The 21,651-nt window shown below is 42.1% G+C and overlaps 1 protein-coding gene across 1 annotated transcript in view; it reads right to left on the reverse strand.

The window, feature by feature from the left end:
- Positions 1–21,263, reverse strand: part of BRCC3 (BRCA1/BRCA2-containing complex subunit 3) — a 62,438-nt gene extending 41,175 nt beyond the window's left edge. The window contains exons 1-7 of the mRNA XM_077889404.1: positions 21,069–21,263; positions 20,551–20,567; positions 19,727–19,781; positions 12,740–12,859; positions 9,654–9,741; positions 2,680–2,768; positions 1,032–1,087 (exon numbers count right to left, since the gene is read on the reverse strand). Of these exons, the coding sequence (XP_077745530.1) occupies positions 1,032–1,087; positions 2,680–2,768; positions 9,654–9,741; positions 12,740–12,859; positions 19,727–19,781; positions 20,551–20,567; positions 21,069–21,191 (548 nt within the window). The 5' untranslated portion in view covers positions 21,192–21,263. The remainder of the gene's footprint in view (positions 1–1,031; positions 1,088–2,679; positions 2,769–9,653; positions 9,742–12,739; positions 12,860–19,726; positions 19,782–20,550; positions 20,568–21,068) is intronic.
- Between the last annotated feature and the right edge of the window lie 388 nt (positions 21,264–21,651).

Consider the following 21,651-nt stretch of genomic DNA (forward strand, 5'->3'; position numbering starts at 1 on the left):
AAGGACCCTGCAAAAGAACAAGAATGAGATGGGTAAAAGATTCAAATGCATATCTTTCTTAGAAAGAGGAAAGAGTGAACCATGAAAGAGGACATGAAATCCAGACAAAAGTGCATCTAACCAAGGAGAATACGGAAGGAAAGTTCCAGGCTGTCAGTCGAGACCTGACTAATGCAGGAAGGTGGAGGAGTTCCAGGAGTGATCCTAGGAGAAGCAGGGACTCCAAAGATTGCTATATAAGTCCAAAGAATTTTCAACTTGGAGAGGTGATAAAGGGATAAACTTAAGGAGAGAAAAGTCATTCAAAAACCCCGTGAAAAAGTAAAAGAACTTTTCAAGAAAGGAAATGGAATTATAATGTACTACTTTACACTGCTTGGTTGTATATGAAGTAATATTTACATGATCATAAGAATATAAACATTTATTCTCCACTCTTAGAGTCAACGAGTAGAGAAAGCACAGAAAATGCACTTATGGTTACAACACATGACACAGATGCTTGCAACTGTGAAAATATAAAGATTTGTGGTGAAAATACAACAGGGAAATTGAAATGGGGCAGAGTATGGAATTAAATCCTTATTTTGGAGGGCAAAATAACATAATACGAATAGATAACATCTTAAATTATAAATCTAGAAAGAATATGAAGAGAATTTTCTTCAGGGATCAAACTAAACATCACTTCGCCTCTGCTGAGGTGACTAATGTGTTTCCTTCCAGATATTTAATGTATTTACCAGCAGGTATGCTGGGGTATTCATGTATATATTTCTCTTCCATCTCCTTACACAAATGGTAGCATGCTGTACATAGTATTCTTATGCCTTGTCTTTTTTATTTCACCATGTCTCTTGCAGATATTTCCATATTACTACTGAGCTTCCTCATATTTTTAATGGCTGCATATTATTCCATTATTTAGATGCATAATTTATTTAATTGGGTCTGTACAATCAATTCCCTGGAATGAAAATCAACCCACCAATACATACAGACATATATACACACATCTCTGTCATACTTACTCTGAGCTCTTTTGGGCCTGTATGGATTGAAAGCAAGTGTAGAGTACCCGGCCAGTCTAAAAAGAGAGAGAGAGAGAGAAAGAGAGAGAGAGAGAGAGAGAGAGAGAAAGAAAGAAAGAAAGAAAGAAAGAAAGAAAGAAAGAAAGAAAGAAAGAAAGAAAGAAATATCACACAGAGAAGGATTAATATTCAAACAAGTATGGCACTTAAGTAGATTCTAACCTAATATTCATATCCATATATAAGTGATATCCAAAGACCCTCCGGAAGTGGGATGTTAAAAGGGATTCCAAACATGGAATACGCCATAAATCAATTTCTACATAGCCAAAATCATTTCACGTGAAGTATAAAGTTCAAGATACTTCACTGTTCCCGGAAAACAGTCATTTTATGAACAATATTCATTATTAACATAAATTCTGACAATATAACTAATGTATTAAAGGACAGAGCATACTTGGTAGTCTTGGCAAAATTCATTCCTACAATGTTAAATAGTAATTTTCTTTTTGTTTGAACTGACACGTAGTTAAACCTCTTGACAAAAAAATTCAAACAGAAACCCTCTAAAGAATGGCAAGACTAGCCACTGATTGAGCTGCTTAACTTCTCTGAGCGTGGCTCATCTATAAAATACAGATAATAAACATCCACCGGGCACCTGGCTGGCTCAGTTGGTTAAGTAAGCATCTGACTCTTGATTTCAGCTCAGGGTCGTGAGATCGAGCCCTGTGTCAGCCTCTGTGTTCAGCATGGAGTCTGATTGAGATTCTCTCTCCCTCTGCCCCTCTCCCACATGCTCTCTTTCTCTCTAAAATTAATAAAATAAATCTTTAAAAAATAATAAAGATTCTCATAGACCTGTTATCAAGGCTAGAACATATTTATGTAAAACACCTAATAAGTAGGCACCATACAATAGGTGATAAATGGCAGCACTTGTTACTACTAGCCATCAAAATATCTGCAGAATCTGGCCCCTTTTCATTATTACCTCCACTCCTTCCACCACGGTCAAACCTCCATAAGCCCTAGCCTAGATCACTGCAGTAGCTTCCTAACTGGTTTCACAGACATCATGGATTCCACACTCCCTCCTTCCCCACGCACCCACCCCCATCCTCTGTCCAACTTATGATCAACACAATAGCCAGAAAGATCCCATTAAAACATAAAGTCACCATCTCGTGGCTTCTGAAGTCAGAGTCAAATCAAAGGCCTGATGAGACCTGCCCCTGGGTATCTTTGAGACCTCATTGTAGAATTACCAAATGAGTTAGTGTCCAGACCAGGACGGTTTCAAGAAAGAAAGGTGTTAACTCAATAGGAGACCGGGAAAATGGGGTAAAACTGAGCCATAGGGTCATGGTCTTCCTCATTCTGCTGTAGTCACACTGACCTCCTTGATGTCCTCTGAACATGCCACACTCACCTCAGGGTCTTTGCACTGGCTATTTCGTCTGCCTGGAACGCTCTTCCCCCAAGAAATCCACAAGACTTGCTCCCTCACTTTCTTCAGGTCCTGACTCAATGACCCTTCTCATTGAAACCTTCCCTGGCCACCCTATTAAAATTGCAAAAAGATTTTTCTCTATTCTCTGTGTGTTTACACACACGTGCGCATGTACACACACACACACAATACCTTTGTGTTTTTATCTTCTATGAAACAGGAAAAAATAAGTCCTACAAAGCCTTGATCCATCATCTGGTACATGGCTTGTGTGCGAACATCTGCAAATAAACAAAAATGAAAATCTGCTGTCAATAAACTACATCTCACAAACATGAAGATTTAAAAACAATAGCAGCATACAGTCCTCCCAGGATATAGATTCTACAGGCAGAACAGAGATCCTAAGGGCACTATGACTGTCAAAGCATAAACATTTTACTAGGTAAGGGAAGAGTACCATGAGAAGTCTACAATTAAATAAGAAGAGCTAGGGGGACGCCTGGGTGGCTCAGTGGTTGAGCATCTGCCCTCGGCTCAGGGCATGATCCTGGGGTCCTGGGATCAAGTCTCCCATCGGGCTCCTTGCGGGGAGCTTGCTTCTCCCTCTGCCTGTCTCTGCCTCTCTCTCTGTGTGTCTCTCATGAATAAATAAATAAAATCTTTAAAAAGAAAAAGCTAGGTTTAGAACTCTTTAGTTAGTCCCCCAAAACTTGATAATTTCTTCCAGAGGACTCCAAAAGAAAGGAAGGCTGAAGAAGAAGACAAATAGCTTCCTCAAATAAGCATTTGGATGGACATCTTTCAGGGAAGTGAATACATGAAACTTGACAATAAAGAACGAAGTGTAGGACTATTATGGAGGAAATTCTTATAGAGACTGCAACAGAATTAAATTCAACATCCCAGGGAGTAGATACAAAATCTCACTATATGGTAATACAATTTTAGAAAAGGAGATCATAAACAGGTACCAAAGCACAATATCTAAAAGGACTAATCAAAAGATCACCCCAAACTAAACAGGCTAAGTTTAAAGATCTGAGGTGTTCAGAGCATCATTTATGAAGGATATGAAAGATCAGGTATTATAACAAAGCACTGATGGGTGTGGTTTGGTCCAGGGACTCTTGCCCAGCTACTTTGCCAATATGTTCTTAGACATTCTTTGCATTTATACCTTTTAATGTACATTGGGATTTGTCCCTGGTGTCTTCCTAAGTAGAGTAAAAAACTTATTCATAAAATCTGTTCATAATGATTCTAAAGAGTAGTGACGTGTAACTTCTAGAACAGAACGTTTGCTTGGGAAAATATAATTTGTTTGCAGTGATTGGTTGCAAGCTTAAAGCTGCAGCCTGTATCTGTCACGGGAGGTTGATCAGACTCAACTTTGGTGGTAAATAATCTACTACATCACTGTCGCAGTGTGAGCTGCCTCACTCCCTAAGAACTGAGCAGATCTTAAGAGTCATGAACATAGGTACAAGCACATTTCTCCTTTTCATATACACTTACAAGGACAATAAAGTGCACGAGAGTAACTTAAAAACCATGTCAAGTCTCATGAGAGCTATGAAATAACCTTTAAATCACGTCCCTTTTTCTTTTGCAGAGTATGGATAGATAAAATTCAGGTAAGTTAATGGTACAAGTACGATGTAACTTCAAGTATCTCTTTGTCCACCAAACCTACGCCTCCTCTTCCATTTCTTATTTTCATAAATAGCATCCCCATTTAACCAGTCCAATTGAGATGTTATAGAATTCCTAGGTCCGTGATTCACGCAAATTTCAGTTTGAACAGTGACTCATCCAGTTATGAGCCATCTCTGGTTTCAGACAAGGTATTTCAACTCTCACCGCAGGTTAGTTCCTTCCCTTAAGAGCCAGGCACTCCTCATTAATCTGGAAGTGTTTCTAAGGAGTAGAATCATGATAGTGTCAAATGCTAGAAAACATGGAGATATAAAAAGTTTTCTAGATTTTTCTCTCTTTACTTTTTTTTTTTTTTTGGAGAGGGAGAAAGAGAATCACCAGCAGACACCATGCAGAATATGGAGCTGACCCGGGGCCCAATCCCAGGACCCTGAGGTCATAACCTGAGCAGAAACCAAGAGTCGGAGCTTAACTGACTGAGCCACCCATGTTTAGTAGATTTTACTGGATGTATATATATATATATAAATATATATATATATATTTTTTTTTACTGGATGTTTAATGTCTAGTAGATTTTCAACATGGCCATCACTGATGAGTTTCAGTGGCCTGAAAGGCAGACTAGAGCAGGATGGTGAATGTAAATGAAGTGAGGAATGTCTTTGGCCTGAAAGAAGTGGGACTGGCAAGTATTCTTTTTGGGGGGGGGCAAGTATTTTTTATGAGATAAAGCTGCATGAAGGCAGAGGCCTTGTTTTTCTCATTCACTGCTTTATTCCCAGCACCTTGAGGAGGGCTGGACACATAGTAGACACTCAAATTCATTTGTTAACGGAACAAATAAACAACGATGGGGAAAATCCAGTACAGTGGAGAAAGAGGCCAGAGTGGACAAGAGGAGGGACCAGGAGAAGATGAGCCCAGTGATAAGTGGGTGAGTAAAGAGAAATGGAGAACATTCCTTTCTATGACTCCTACTTCCTGTATTCAAGTAGGAAGCAGTGTTATCTGCTGAATGTACAGGACGAAGTGAGGAGTTCAGAGGCTTGAGAAAGACAAAAAGGTAAGCAACTGGTCCACACTGAAACTAAAAGGACATGATACAGGATCCCATATATGATCTGAGAATGGATTCTGGACTGGAAAGGAAAAATTGCGACAAAGGACAGGATTGGCAAAATTTGAATAAGTTCTATAGATTACATAAAAGGATTATATCAGGGATCCCTGAGTGGCTCAGTGGGTTTGGCGCCTGCCTTTGGCCTGGGGCATGATCCTGGAGACCCAGGATCGATTCCTGCATCGGGCTCCCTGCATGGAGCCTGTTCTCCCTCTGCCTGTGTCTCTGCCTCTCTTGCTCTCTGTGTCTCTCATGAATAAATAAATATTTTTTTTTAAAAAAGGATTATATCAATGTCAATTTTCCGGATTTTGATACTTGCCCTGTGGTTATGTAGGTAAATACCCTTGTTCTTGAGAAATACATACTTTAGTACGTAGGGAGAAAGGAACATCATGTCTACAACATGCTCTCAGATTGTGTAGAGACAACAAGATAAGGCAAACGCGGCAAAAGGTCAACAATTACTGAACATGGTTCTTTGTACCGTTTCTGTGATTTTTCTGTAAGTCTGAAATCCTTTAAAAATCAAGTTTTACAGTGCTGGGCCAGGCGTGTTTGGCCAACATCACCCTTGCCGTTGTTCACTTTCTCCAACTCCTGCTCCTCGATGGCAAAGCCAAAACGCTCACATTATACTCCTGAAGGAATTGGATTCTGAAAGTGGGTTATCAAGTTCTTCCAGTTCAAACCACTTTCCGTTCTATTCCTTACCCAGAAAACTTTGTCCTTTGTACATTTTATTGCTGTGGTGAGGAACATAATCGGACATCCTGAAGAAGTGCATTATTTGCTGTGCCTTTTAGTACAGAATGGCCTATCTTCTCTCACCCTTTCGCTAATGATGTAACTGTGACCTTTATTTTCTCCATAGACCCTGTTGTTTTTGTTGTTGTTGTTGAAGTCTTTAGGTTTAAAGCTTGTCTTCAATGGTATTTTATTAATTTATTTATTTCTTAGTCTTAAGGCCTTTATTTTTAAATGTGCTGTTTCAATTTGCTGCTGCAAATGTCCTTTATTTCTTTATTGTTATTACTGTTTCTCCTTTAGTACTTGACCTGTTTTTTCTTCCTCACAAAATCATAAGGTCCAAACCAGCAGAAACTGTGACCAAAGTGTCCCACAGAGAAATCCTATAAATGTGTTGAATTATCATTTTTCCCTCCTCACTTGTCATTCCTATTACACATACTTACTGTCCATACAGTCTGTACCTTAAATCCTCACCAACTTCCACCCCTGCCCCCACCCAAGACTTGCTAACCCAGGGCACTTGTTAGACTCAATTCTTAAACAGCCATTTGAAGATGAGCTACGCATCTTTGCATCTACAAAATTCCCTACGCTCTAGAAATCCACAACGATCTAGTCATTGTGAACACCAGTGGAGTGGGGAGAGGATTTTTCCTTTGTTTTTACCTACAGTTCTGCGATCTCAGTATTCTTTCTTTTTGAAGATTTTATTTATTTATTCATGAAAGACACACACAGAGAGAGAAGCGGAGATGCAGAAAGGAGAAGCAGGCTCCATGCAGGGAGCCCGACGCGGGACTCGATCCCAGGACTCCAGGACCACACCCCAGGCTGCAGGCGGCACCAAACCGCTGCACCACCGGGGCTGCCCGAGATCTCAGTATTCTTGATCCTTCCAGTGCTGTCTGCCCTTCAACTTTAGATATGTAATCATGCTCTCTCCATGTCGACTTGCACAGATAAATGCCGTGATATCCACGTTTGCTATTGTGCTAAGCACAGGAGGGACAGAAAATGTCATGCGTGATTCCATATCATGTTCTGATAACATGTTCCCCTTTTCTGTCAAGGAGGAAATCGTGGCACAGAAGAGTTCCAATATCTTCTCAACAGGAAGTGACTGAAATGAGATTCTAGGAGTCCTGTCGCCTGAAAGAATCCAAAGCTGCTGTTCTCAACTCTCGAGCTTTACTAAGGTCTCTGAACTTTCTGCCTTTATTCCATTTTGTTATTTATGCCTTTTCCTTACCAAGTTAGGTACTATGCTTTTTTTCAAGGTAAGATCTCAATGTTCTAGTCTCCAAATTTATTTTGTGTTGAAGTTACTTTCATTTGGCTCGTTAATCATGTCATTATTTTTTTATTTTTTTAATCATGTCATTATTTAGAGCCGACTTCCTGTTGTTACATTCTGCAGTGACTTTGTTTTCCCTACTGCTCAGACTGCTGCACTGCAAATGCCTCCCTAGGTTCTTCTTGAACCTTGGATCTTTTGCCCGAGAGGAAAATTCATTCTCTGAACTGTGAACACTTTCTGGGTGTTCCGCTTCAGAGATTGATCAAGTTTTTTTCCTAAGCACTTAGAGTTTCTTTTTTTGCCAGAAAATTCTCCATTCTAACTTATTACCACAGGGACAATATCGTTCGAGAATATACATACATTCCAACCTTTCTTTCATTAGTGCTTGGTACTTAGTTCTTTCTGGCTATGCTACTTCCGTGGGAGAATTTTGAGGCAGAACTGATTTTAGTGTTAATGGTGGCAAGAAAACAATGACTATTATTTTTGAGTAAGGGTTAGATGAAATCAAACACTGAATTTATTCAGTGATATTAAAGTTTTACAGAAATATATTTATAGCCATAAAACAACCTTTACTAGGACATTAGTAAGCTAAAGAATTTGAATAAGGTCAGTGACTTAAATAATGTTATTTCAGTGCTCAGTTCTCAACTTCCATAAATATGCTGTGATTATGTAAGAGAATATCCTTGTGTTTAGGAAATTCATACCAGACACTATTCAGGACTGAAGGGGAATAGTAACTATGACTTATTCTCAAATAGTTCGGGGAAAAAAAAATCTCAGACACACACGCACAAATATACGTAGACAGAATGGGAGAAAGTGTGGCAAATCTAGGGGAAGAGTATCAGGAATTCTTTGTACTATTTTATCAACTTTAAGTCTGAAGTCATGTGAAAATAAAGGTTTACCGACACTTCTATCATTATTGCAAGTTCCTGCTTCGATCTTTTTTCTTTTCCAATTGAAAAAACTGTTTCGATAATGTATTTTTTTGTTAATGCAGGATATCTTAGGCATGCCACTCTTATGTTAACAGCAGGTCAGGTAAATTTCTGTCGGCAAGAGGTAGAGCAAGTCTATTATCTCCCTTACTCTACATCAGTATTTAACTGGAAATATGTATCAGAATTCATTGAGGAGTCTTTTCATAATATACCCGCCTAGGACCCACTCCCAGAGGTTATTACAGCAGGTCCAGGCTGAGAAAGATGGATTTAAGACAGGTACATTTTACAAAACCTCTCCCAGGTGATTCTGAGAAGTATCCCTCCCCACCCATTACTCTAGATACACAGGACAACTCATCTATTATTATAATCTGAGACTACATTGCTCTTGATTTTTTGCCATTCATACTATGGTGTACACGAATATAGAATTTATGATGATCTCAAGCCCCTAAGACTGGAAATAGACCACCACAGTGGAAAGAACACCTAACCCATGTGAGCTTCAGTTTACTCCTCAGTACACTGGGGGTAGGATCCCTAACCCACAGGTGACCATGAGGATTAGGAGAGAAAATGTTCATAAAGCATTAGCAAATGGTTAAATGCTCAAGAAAGTCCGGTCACTTTCCCCAAGGAAAGTTATTCTACTTCTTTCAAGAGTCGGGGAGAAATAAACAAAAAATGACCATGATTCAGGAAAAGCAGTAAAGATAAAAAGAGAGAAAACAATTTTGTTACACTATACTGACTAGAGGGGTGCGGAGGTAGGTTGAGAGCCCCAACGGCTCGGAAGGAATATGCGTCAAACCTCGACTTTGTAAATCTCACCCCGCATACCTCTGAGTCTTCCGAACGGGAGTGTACTGGGTGCTGGTTTTCAGCAATCAGCAATCTTCAGTTAAATTTTTTTTTTTTTTGGATATCAGCCAATTGTCAGGCTTTAGTTAGTAATGGTTTCCCGAATACATTCATAATGGAGTGCTGAAATATTATCTCTCTTAAAAACAGTATGACATCAGTCATTACTTTTAAAACATAGCAAAATAAAAATGAGGGCACTTATTTAAGGAGAATTAAACTATGGTTTAAAAAAAACCATCGTTCATGTAATGGAGAAGAAAAGGGGATACTAATTTCTAAAAACAACAGAAGCGCCTGGGTGGCTCATGCAGTAAAATGTCTCCCTTTGGCTCAGGTCATGATCCTGGGACACAGCCCGCATCAGGCTCCCTGCTCAGCGAGGAGACTGCTTCTCTCCCTCTCCCTCTGTCCCTTCCCCTGCTCATTCTCTCTCTCAAATAAATAAATAAAATCTTTAAGAAAATTAAAAAATAAAAAACAAAAACAAATGTTGCAAGCCTGTAATACTTACCAACATGTGAAGGCCAAACAGTTATATGAGGATGGGAATGATACCAGCCCACAACTCTCATGGGGCGACCTGTTAGTTCAGCCAACCTGTGTGTCTGTCAAGGTATTTTCAACTTGTGGGAACAAAATTTGTGATGCTAATAAGGGCTCAGAAAGCATCCTGACATTTCAAATCAACCTATTACAATTCAATGTCAACCAAAGAATGAAATAAGGTCAACACCCAGAATTTCCCAGACCTTCCATTTAAAGCTAAAGGTATTTCTTTTTAAAAATAGAATCGATTTGGGGCACCTGGCTGGTTCAGTCAGTAGAACATCCAACTCTTGATCTCAGGGTTGTGGGTTGAGATCAAGTGTCAAGTGTAGAGTGTACACTTCAAGTGTACAGGTCAAGTGTAGAGATCACTTCAAAAATTAATTAAAATTAAAAATTAAAAAATAAAAATAAAATCCATTTAGCTTCCATTATCATATATAGTTCTATCCTCTTAATCCAATTTAGCTAATGTTTGATCACTTAAATCCTTATCACTGTGCTATCTGAAAAGAAGCTAATCTCAATCTTTGGAATTCACATTATTTACTTGAGTAAATCTTCTATCCTCCCTCTACCTCCATCCTACTCAGTTTTGTAAAAGAAACATAAGATTCAAAAAATTTGTCTGGTTTCTCTCTGGCAGCCTGCCCAGTGTCAAAAATAGCAATTGGGGTGGTTTCAGAGAGCAAACGAACAAAGACCCCTACTTTGGTCTCCCTGTTTAGAAATAGACCACAAAAGAGTATTTTCGTCCTTTGTTCTAGAAACAAAAATTTCCCATAACTCTATGTGAGGCTCTGAGTTGAGATAAGAAGTCAACTTGGAGATAAGAAGCTGTCCCCTTCTGCTGCTGCTTATTGGGCCTACTGCTGGTATCTCATGAAACATTGGTTTGTTCTCTTAAAAGTTAATTACATTAAAGCCCAATAATCCTCTCTATACAGCAAATTCTGAGAAAGAAAACTTTTTAAAGATTTTTTTTTATTTTTAAATGCCAAGAGAGGTTACTTAACTTCTCTAAATGCATTTCTTCATCTTGCAGATGGCGGGGGTGGGGGGGGTGGGGGGGGGGTTCCGCTTCCAACAGCAGTGCACAGTAAATGAGGTAATTCATGCAAGATGTTTAGTAAATGCTTACCAGTCAATGTAACAGCAAACGGTGGTAACAGGCAACAGTGTTTCCAGCGATCCCTTTATCTTGGGAATGGACTAGTTTCATTTTGAAGTTATAATATATAATCACAATAAAAAACATCTTTTATACAATTATGTTCTGGGAGACAGAGAATAGATTGGAGGCTGCCAGAGGTTGGAGTGGGATGTTGAGGGGTGGGTGTGGCTTATACAGGGGGAGCAGAAGGTGGATCTTCACAGTGATGGAACAAGTTAGCCATCTTGACTGTGGTGGTTACATATATTTACACATATAACAAAATGGCATAGATGACACATTGTCTCAATGTCAGTTTTCTGGTTTCCATATTGTTTCGCCAAGTATTTAAAAGGTAGCATTCGGGGGAAGGTGAGTGAAGGGCACAAGGACTTGTCTATACTATTTTTGTGACTTCTCACGAATCTATAATCATTTCAAAATCAAGAATTTTTTTTTTTAAGAATTTTTTTAAAAGATACAAAAGTACATGCCATAAGAGAGTGATACATGAGATTATATGAAAATACAAAAACATTTTGATGGGAGAAATACACACACACCATGAAGAAGCTGAGAAAAACCATTACTTGTATCACAAACGGCTAATTGATTTCCTTAATATAAAATGCCTATAAATTATTAAAAAAAATTTTCCAAAGCAATGGAAAGATGGGCAAAGGAGATTACCAGGTAACTCGGAGAAAAATACAAATTAATACAAAAAAACAAATGATCCTCAAAAATTAAAAGGTGATCATATTTACTCATAATTAGAAAAATGCTAATTAAAATCCCAAGACATAAGAAACATTTTTTTTGTGGCTCATATTGGCAACCTTTGCGAAGGTGCAGGGAAACAGGATCTCCTGCATGCTGCCAGAGACTAAACTGGTTAAACAGCCACAGCTACAAGGACACATAACCTTTGCTCCAGCACTTTTACCTCAAGGACCAGATTATACAGATATGTGTACACATTTGTGAAATGCAGTGATGTACAAGGACACTGCAGCACAGTGAAAGCTTACAAACAAACTAGACACCTGCATGAGGACGGAACAGATTTTGCAGTCAACAGAATGAGGCACCTGTATGTAGCGATGTGAACAATTATCTAGATATGCTGTTGAGCAAAGCCATAAGTTACCACATATATGTATTAGTTTTCTTAAATAGAAAATATTTGTGTATGTTTCTGTATGCTCAGGATCCACCTGTAAGGATACATGAAAACCTAATAACCCTGGTTATGTCCAGTGACAGACTGTGAGGGAACTAGGGCATAGAGGTTGGAGAGAAATACCTCTTTTGTACATACTTGCTTTTGTACCTTTTAAAGTCTGTACTAGGCATGTGAACCACCTATTTGTAAAAGTAACTTTTGAATTGAGAACAAGATAAACTTGACTCAAAAAAACAATGAATGACTAAAGGCCATTGATGCAAATTTAACTTACTATAGCTGAGGTACAGGGTCCCGATCACAGGAAGCAAAGGTCCCATTTGATTCTTTTTTGGTTATCTTTAACACGGAATATTGCGTCCCATTTGCAGCAACGCATTAGAGGGGGCAGTGAGGGAATGGAAGGATGGAGGAGGGAATGGTCCCATACAGTTCACTGTCACAGGATCTGACCCTGGGGTCTTTTGGCATTTAAGAGCAGGAATGTTAGAAATTTCTAATTTTCAAAAAAAAAAAAAGAAATTTCTAATTTTCCCAATAAAAGCCACTCAAAAGGAAAAATGGAAAGAAATTCTGATTAATCAAACAGTTGGTTCTAATGGGTAAATATGAACACCGGGAAACAGTCACCAGGAAGATAATCTGTGAAATCCCCTCAAGCAGGCTAAAGCACATAAAAGCACAAAAGCTTCTTATTGACCAGTAAGGATATCTCTGCCTCTGTTGAGGCCGCAGACAGCTGCTCTGGAGAAATTTCCACTCGATCCTTCCTCTTATCAGAACGTCGCAAGATGATGACAGAATGAATGTGAACAATTCTGACGGTGTCAACCTAGAGGAAAATCCACAGAAACGTTGACTTCTGTCTCACGCCAATAACATGCATCTTGTATTATTCTATCAGGTTAAAAACTGCATTTACAAAACTGACACTTTTCTCATGAATAATAGAATATGTCAAATAAAAGGCATCCAACCTCAATATATACATTTCAAAACAAAAATAGAAAGGCTAATATTTGGATGAAGGAAGAGGTTTTTGGATGACTGACTAATAATCATTTGATTTACCACTAGGTGCAAGATACTCTCACAGAAAAGGATACAAGTCAGAGTGCTGACAATCCAAGTGTTCAAAATGCGAACGGTTTGGTTAAGCAGCAAGTATCATACATGAAATTATAACGAAATAATGTAGTCACTCAAAGCTAAAAGGCCTTACAGGACAGGAGTCACTTAGATCAGAAAATAATCATCATAGGCCAACAAGTAGACTATTTTCTGGTGTGTGTGTACACAGAATTTCTGCAGATGTCAAATGGATGTGAGTAAGATGTTTGGGAGACAAGTTGGCCAACTGGTTTACATACAGAACTTGAGGTGGAATGGCAGACAATAAGATTAAGGTCAAAATGAAAATCGATGGGGTCTCGGATACCATGATCTGCAGGATGAACTGGAAGGATATGGTCTCAGCCTGAATGTGAGGTAATGAAAAAATTCTGGAATCAGTGGATGGCAGAGATGGAAGAAACAGATTTGAGATTCATTAAGAAGGAAGAATACATAAGATTTGATAGGCAATGGCCCACGGGTGAGAGGACAGGAAGTTGTCAAGGATAACTCTAAAACTTCAAGGTTGAAACTCGGTGGAACAGGAGAGGAAGATCTAAATGGAAAAAGGATCAGGAAGGAAGGAAGGAAAATGAGCTGATCTAGGATGAGGAGATGTCAAGAGAGTCAAGGAATAGTGTAGGGAGAGGGAGCAGGGGTCCCGGCCTGAATTAAAGGGGTGTGCCCATGTCTCAGATGAGTAGGCTAAGAAGCCAAAAAGGAAGAGACAGGAACGAAAACCAGAAGAATGAGATGGTTCAAGAGTTTCCCGGGAAGAGACCCGTGTGGCACCGGTAGATGTTGCAGGGACAAGGGGGAAGACGGACAGGAGATTCCTGAAGTCCGCAGCCATTAGAAGCATGTGGTTGCCTCTGGTGCCTTCTTCCACCCGATGAACTCTTCCACAGCTTTAAACTCCCTGCCAATCCTATAAAGAATCAGTCCTTCTTCCCTCCCATGCAAGTGTTTTTATAATATGCACAGATCTCCCTACAGTTCATATCATGTCCTGTTCTGTTTCTTGAAAGAATGTTCTCCTCTACTGGAACATAAGCTCCTGGAGGGCAGGGAACATGTTTGAGTCAGATTTCCTTATTAATGGTACAGTGTCTGGCAGACGGAGTACATGATAAAGAAAATCCGAAGCAGAACAGAAAGACCCTTGACCTCCCAAGGAGCAATGAGACAAGAAGCTGAGCTCTCAACGGAAACAGAGCTGAAAGAGAATGGAGGGAGGGACATGTTAGAGTGCATCAAGACAGCTGAATAAGCTTTTAAGTATTTCTGCCAAATTAAGATTGACAGGACAGCAGCATTTTCAATACTGTTCAGTTTGTCTCTACCCCAGCTCTCTGCTGTTGGAAGGATACAGCCTTGTCCGTGCTGCGGGTGCTGCAGGAGAGATAGGGTACAGGAGAAGGGGAGAATAAGGGAAAAACGGTAAGACAGCAATTAAGAAGGAGAGTGACAACAAATTCTGTGAGTTCTAATGAGATTCATCAAATTCCTTTTTATCGAATTACATATTGGGTGAATTGGGCATTGGCAACCTAGTATTTCAATGACTTGGATTTTGGTGAACTAGCTTGCCTACCTATGAAGTAGATGGTCTTAACCTTACTTACGGAAAAGGAAATTGGGAAATGTCAAATAACTTTCCTAATGTCAGGGTGCGTGGATGGCTCAGTAGATTGAGGATCTGCCTTCAGCTCAGGTTGTGATCTCGGGGTCCTGAGGTGGAGCCCCACATCAGGCTCCCCGCTCAGCAGCAAGGCTGCTTCTCCCTCTGCCCCTCCTCCCTTACTCTCTCTCCGTCTCACTGTCTCTCTCAAATAAATATATAAAATGTAAGAAAAAATTCCATAAGATAACCACTAAAAGGAGAGTAAAGAATTTTTTAACTAGGAGGCTGAAAGTAGAATAAAGTATATCTGATTAATTCAAAAGAAGGCAAAAAAGAAGAGAGAAAACAAATCAGTGGGTCAAATAGAAAGCAAAAAGATAAAGCCATAACCCATAATATATATCAATAATCACATTAAGTATAGTTGAACTAAATACTCCAATTAAAGAGATTATCAGACTACATGTCTTTATTTATTTTTTGACTTTTTTTCAGACTGGATGTCTTTGGAACTATATGCTGCTGATAAGAAACCCACTTTACTCAGCCATTAGAAACGACAAATACCCACCATTTGCTTCGACATGGATGGACCTGGAGGGTATTATGCTGAGTGAAGTAAGTCAATTGGAGAAGGACGATCATCATATGGTTTCACTCATACGGGGAGTATTAGAAATAGTGAAAGGGATTATAGGGGAAAGGAGAGGAACTCAGTGGGAAAAATTAGGAGACAGAACATGAGAGACTCCTAACTCTGGGAAAAGAACAAGGGGTAGTGGAAGAGGAGGTGGGCAGGGACGGGGTGACTGGGTGATGGGCACTGAGGGTGGCACTTGATGGGATGAGCACTGGGTGTTAGACTATACGTTGGCAAATCGAACTCCAATAAAAAATGTACAAAAAAAAAAAAGAAACACACTTTAAATATCAGTACACAAAAAGACCAAAAATAAAAGGATGGAAAAAGATATGCCATGCCAGCATGTACTAAAAAGATAAGGTCACTGAACTCCTGCAGTTTAATATCTATTTGGCCAGAACAAATTAACACAGAATTCCAGATGAAGCATGGACTCTTGAAAAATAAAATCACGTCATTAAGATTGGGAATGTATTTAGTAGGAGCTGCTGCCCAGGGTGACTTCTCTCTCCTATTGTCAGATAAGATCTCAGTGGCTAGAGGAAGGAGGAAAAGAAGTGCAGGGTAGGATGGCAAGACCAGTCGAGACATAAATGAAAAACAAAATGAGACAAGCAAATAGAAAGGCCATAAACGACTGAGAGATGTCCCTGAAAGCCACTGGTAGCTGAAGGGCTTGATGAAGCCTGTTAGTCATAGTCACATAAGAAATAAAAGATATTCCAGCTTAGCTAGATTGGCCCCTACACCTTTTCAGTCTTGCAACTCAAGTACTGAAACCCACTTCCTTGTGCTCCTCTGTCTTGGTTTAGAACAGAGGCTAGAAAATATGGCCTGCCCAGCATCCCTTGGGCAAAATCTGGCCATGTTCATTCATTTATATATCGTAGCTGCTCTTGCACTATGATGGCAAAGCTAAGGAACTGCAACAAAAAAATGTATGACCCACAAAGCCAAAAATGTTTATCATCAGGCCCTTGATAGAAATCTGTGCCCCCTGCCATACCTCCCCATGGCTCATGGGCAGGTAAACACTAAGTTCCTATTTTAAGGAATGTATGGTCATCAGTACAACACAGACTTTTTATTATTTTTTTTTAATTTTTATTTATTTATGATAGTCTCACAGAGAGAGAGAGAGGCAGAGACACAGGCAGAGGGAGAAGCAGGCTCCATGCACCGGGAGCCCGACGTGGGATTCGATCCTGGGTCTTCCAGGATCGCGCCCTGGGCCAAAGGCAGGCGCCAAAGCGCTGCGCCACCCAGGGATCCCAGACTTTTTAAATATATACTTATATGTAAGGCACTACATGAGGGCCTAAGTCCACAAAGATAAACCGGATACAGTAGTCATGTCCAGGAAGAGGGACAGGTAAACAACTCTAAGACAATAGCCATGCCCTGTGACAGATCTGCGAGAGGAGCTACTACAGCACAGAGGAGGGTATCTAACCTAGTCTACAGGTCAGGACAGGTTCTTTAGAGACAGGCAGCACCTGCGAGGGATAAGGAGCTAGCCGAGCAGAGGGAAGCAGTCCAAGCATAATGCCCAGCAGATACAAGGAATGAAACAGTACAGCACAACCTAGAAACTGCCATAATTTACCATGCTTAGAACTTGCAGATAGGTAGAAATAAGAAGGCCCTGAATGCTAAACTAACGAGACTTCATCCTAAAGGTAATGGAAAATGCATTCATTTTAAGTAGAGATAGGTCAGGTTTAAGTTCTCAAAAGAGCATACCCCAACCAATCAGAAGACAGGACTAGAGGCAAGAGACTCAAGGCAAGGAGAATGGGGAGAGGCTAGCAAGTATTCCAGAAGTGATAAGGACCTCCAAGAAGGTAGCAGCAGTTGGAAACAACATGAAAGCAATCTGGTTCCGAATGGCTGTGAGTGGCTTCCAGACTCGGCTGCACCTTAGAATCACCTGGGGACTTATTCAAACTCCTGCCACATAGGTCTCACTCCAGACCAATGGAGCTGGCATCAGGATTTTGTAAAATTACTCAGTAATTCCAAGGTGCCCCCAGGCTCAGGAACTACTGGGGGAGGAGCAGTGTTGGAAGAGTGGGTTTGAGGAAGAGGAAAGGCTCAGTTCTGAACATGTTAGTTTAAGATGACTGCGTCTGGCTAAGCGTGAAACAGGCAGTAGGGTATGAAGTACTAGAGCTTAGGATAATTGGTGTTAATTGGTATCTACTGGATATTAACAACAGCAGTCAGAATGGCCAATATTTGCTGGCTAGCTGCCAGGTGTCAGGCACTTGGAAAAAGTGCTTTCCATTTATTGACTTGATAACTCCCCTAGTGACACACGCACCTCAATGCTTATAGCAGCATTACCAAAATAGCCAAATCATGGAAGTAGCTCAGATGTCAATCGACTGATGAAGGGATAAAGAAGAGGTGATATTTGGTATATCTATATCTATATAATGGAGTATTAGCCATAAAAAGAATGAAGTCTTGCCACTTGCAACTACGTGGATGGAACTAGGGTATATGAAGCTAAGCGAAATTAAGTCCATCAGAGAAAGACAAATACCATATGATCTCTCTCATATGTGCAACTTAAGAAACAAAACTGATGAACATGGGGAAAAACCAAAGAGGGGCAAACCATAAAAAAACATTCTTAACTACAGTGAACAAACTGAGGGCTGGTGGAGGGGAGGTGGGCAGGATGTTGGGGATTGAGGGCACTTGTGATGAGCACTGGGTGTTACATGTAAGTGATGAGTCACTAAATTCTCCTGAAACCAATACCACACCACATGTGAATGAACTTGAATTTTAATTAAAACTTCAAAATAAAAATAAAAATAAAACTCCGCCAGTGACACACTGAGGTCAGTACTATTATTATACCCATTTTACAAATGAGTGTTTTACACACAGTACCTAAATCCAACTCTCCCAACAATTCTCTGAGGTTGGTGATTGTCATCATCCCTGTTTTGCAGAGAAATCATAGACTACAGATGTTAAATAACATGCCCAAAGTCACACAGCGAGTATCAGAGGAAGGATTTCTTTTTTTTTTCTTCTCTTCAGAGGAAGGATTTCAAGACAGGTCTAAGTTCAATGTTGCAGCTAAAGCCATAGGGAAGGTAATGTTGCCCAGAAGACATTCTGGGAAGGCAAGGAGGGGACCAAGTCAGAAACCTGGCGAATACCAGTGTTTAATGCAAAGGATGAAGTGCCCATGATGGATGGATGGAAGGAAGGAAGGAAGGGGTGAGGAGGGAGATACAACACAAACAAAAGAACCCATGACAGTTCAGAGTTCTGAGGAGAAAGATTTATAAGATAAGCACCAAGAAATAACCCACTGATATAGCAATGGGGAGGTGACTAGAGACAGAATTGGAAACCAGGCCTTGGTATGTGTGACTGTTGAAGGTAAAGAAATGATAATTATCGCAACCTATCTTTTCAAGAGGTCTAGCTGTTAAAAGGAGGATGTAAGAGCAGTGACTACAGGAACATAGAGGGTGGAAAAGTAATTACCCTTTCCCTTGGGGAAATGAGAGTAATTGAAGCATAATCGTATCGTAAGGAAAAAAGGCCTGTCGAAAGGTTGAAGACTCAGAAGATGAGATATTTGATGAGCAAGGTCTTTGAAGAACCTGTAGTTCTGGGTAGGAAATGCATTTCTTTCCTAGATATGGGAAGAAAGGAGGCAAAGTGGCTTGCATATAGGGGTGAAAAGCAGATGGAGTTCCATTGTCTGCTTGGCAGGAGAAGAGGCCATAATCGATTTTCAGAGTATTTTACAAAAGCAGTGGCCTGCATCATATTTGGAAAACACTGAAATGGTCCTATACCAGAAAGTATAGGTTGATAAGCATGATCTAGACCACCAAAGCTAGAGCCTGCCAGAAAAGCAGAGGCAGGACGGCAGACAGGACAAAAGTCAAGGTAGACTAAGAATCATGAGTCATGAGTAACTTGCTTGTAAGAGAAGGGCTGCCCAAGTAGATATTGGGACTTGACATAAGGAGATAAAAGTGAGGGGCACAGGTTTGGAGGACCGACCAAAAGTTTCAAGGAAGTGGGGAGAAGGCCAGAAATTAGGCAGTCAACAGAATGGAGGGGAGCTGAGGGTGATTCCTCATCTGAATCTGCTACAAATAGAGGTATTCGGTTCCAGTGCTGGTGAGTACACTCTTCAACTGATTTTAGTAGAGAGGATATGCTATGCAGCCGTGAACGTGGGCATACGCAGACTGATCCCTTGCTGAGAGCAGCCAATGTCGGCCAGAAATCCCTCCCCAGCTGATCGTTTCCATCATGCAAAATTCTAGCACACATACCTTTTCAGCAACTGTGCGTATTTCAGTTCCGGTATATGTGAATTTGGAGTCACTCCTTTTGGGGATAAATTAGGGAAAAAAAGGGAACTGAGGCTTGGAATATAAAAAGATATTAAAGCAAAGTAACAAGCTTAGCAGTTCTTGCCATGATACCTTAGCAGAGACAGAGGAAGTGTGGCTAAGTACATCATATCTGTTCCCTGGGAAAGTGAAATTTCTAGAATCGAAGGCATTAAGGAGGTGGGTGTGAGAAGTACATAGTGAAATTTAAATAAAGGTGACTCAAAGCTTTTGTCATCTTAATTAAGCATTCAAGTTACTGGGCATCTCTAGGGTTACTGGAGGGCCCACCAGAGGAGGCAGGGCCAATGACAATAGACACGAAGGAAGGAGTCAATAGAGGGAAATATCTGGTAATGTGCTTATTAGACGCCAGAGAGAAAATCACCTGTGTTTCATTGTCATTTCGCTGGAGAGAGAACGTACAATGCGTCCAGCAAGGAAGCGGAACATAACATCATTGTGTGAATCCAGTAAATTCTATTTATAAGAGCTTTCAGCGATTCAGTCATGATCTCGGTACTGCTACCCGTGTCTTTTCACATAAGGACATGCATATATGTAGCGAAAATCCTCCTTGTAGGAAGTAGGGTCGAAACCAAGTTTCACGGTTGGGGTGGAATTGAAAGTGTATCAATGAGGGAGCTCGGGAGTCGTAATGGAAACTTCGAGTACGAGTCGTATAGAATGTTGCACACCTTGTGCTGGGTCAGTTAACAGTGCTACGGAGATCCCAAGAGAGGAGGAAACGAACATGGTCTTACCTTGTGTCATCATTCAACTAGAGTGGGAAAAAGCAGAAAAGATTATTGATCACATTTTGCTGGTTTGGTATCAATGGGTGGAGATTGCGTGGAAGTGGGTCATGTGCTCCTGTCCAGCGGCACCAAGGACTGGAGGGTTAGGAGTTCGGGGTGTCCGCGAGGGAGAGTTAAGCCCCAGGTGAAGCTTGGGGTGTGTGGTTCTGTGGAGGGGGGCCGGGGGCCTCGGCGGGCTCGGCTGCGCCCCACACGGCCGCGTCCCCATTATCCTCGCGCGTCTCTCCCGCCTGAGGCGGCGGCGGTCGGGGGGCGATGCCTGCAGCCGTGGGGACGGACGGCGGCTGCCAGCGGGACTCGAAGGCCCACCCGGAAGACGGCGCGATCGCGGGGGACGCGGGGCCCTCACTACCTGAGCAGCGAGCGGGCCGGCCGCAGCCTCCGCAGCGCCGGGCTCCGGCCGCGGCCGTTCCGGGCGCCTGCCCCGCGGGGTTCCGGCCGGGCTCGCGGGGCGCGCGACTCACCTCCCCGATGCACAGCCCCATCACCTCCTCCTTCTCCGTGCTCAGCGCGTGGTTGAGGCACACCAGGAAGGCGTCCGACTCGAGGTGCACAGCCTGCACCGCCTGCACCACCTGCCCCGCCATCTTGGTCCGACCCCGCTCGCGTCCGCCTCGGCCCGCCCGGGCCTGGCCAACCGGCTGCGGCGGCGCGCGGGCTCCGCGGGGGCGGGGCCGGGGCGCGCGGGCGGGGCGGGGCGGGGCCGGCGGGGCGGGGCGGGGCCGGCGGGCGCGCGGAGGCGGGGCTGGGGCGCGGGGCGGGGCCGGGGCGCGGGGCGGGCGGGGCCGGCCCGGCGGCACCTGGGAGCCGCCCGCGCCGCTCGGGGCAGGCGTGGCCGTCGGGCGGAGGGCGGTAGCCGGCCGCGGTCGGGGCGTCAGGCCGGGCGGCGGGGCGGGCGGGGAGGCGGCGCTCGCGGGCCGCGGGCCGACGTGGTCTGTGAGCGGCGGCCGGGCGGCCGGGCCGGCGCCTCCCGAGCGCCCGCGCCCATTTTGCGCGCCCGCCGGGGAGAGCCGCGCGCGGCCTACACGCCGCGGGGACAGCCCTTGA

This window comes from Canis aureus, chromosome X (assembly GCF_053574225.1).
Source record: "Canis aureus isolate CA01 chromosome X, VMU_Caureus_v.1.0, whole genome shotgun sequence".
In the NCBI taxonomy this organism is placed as follows: Eukaryota; Metazoa; Chordata; class Mammalia; order Carnivora; family Canidae; genus Canis; species Canis aureus.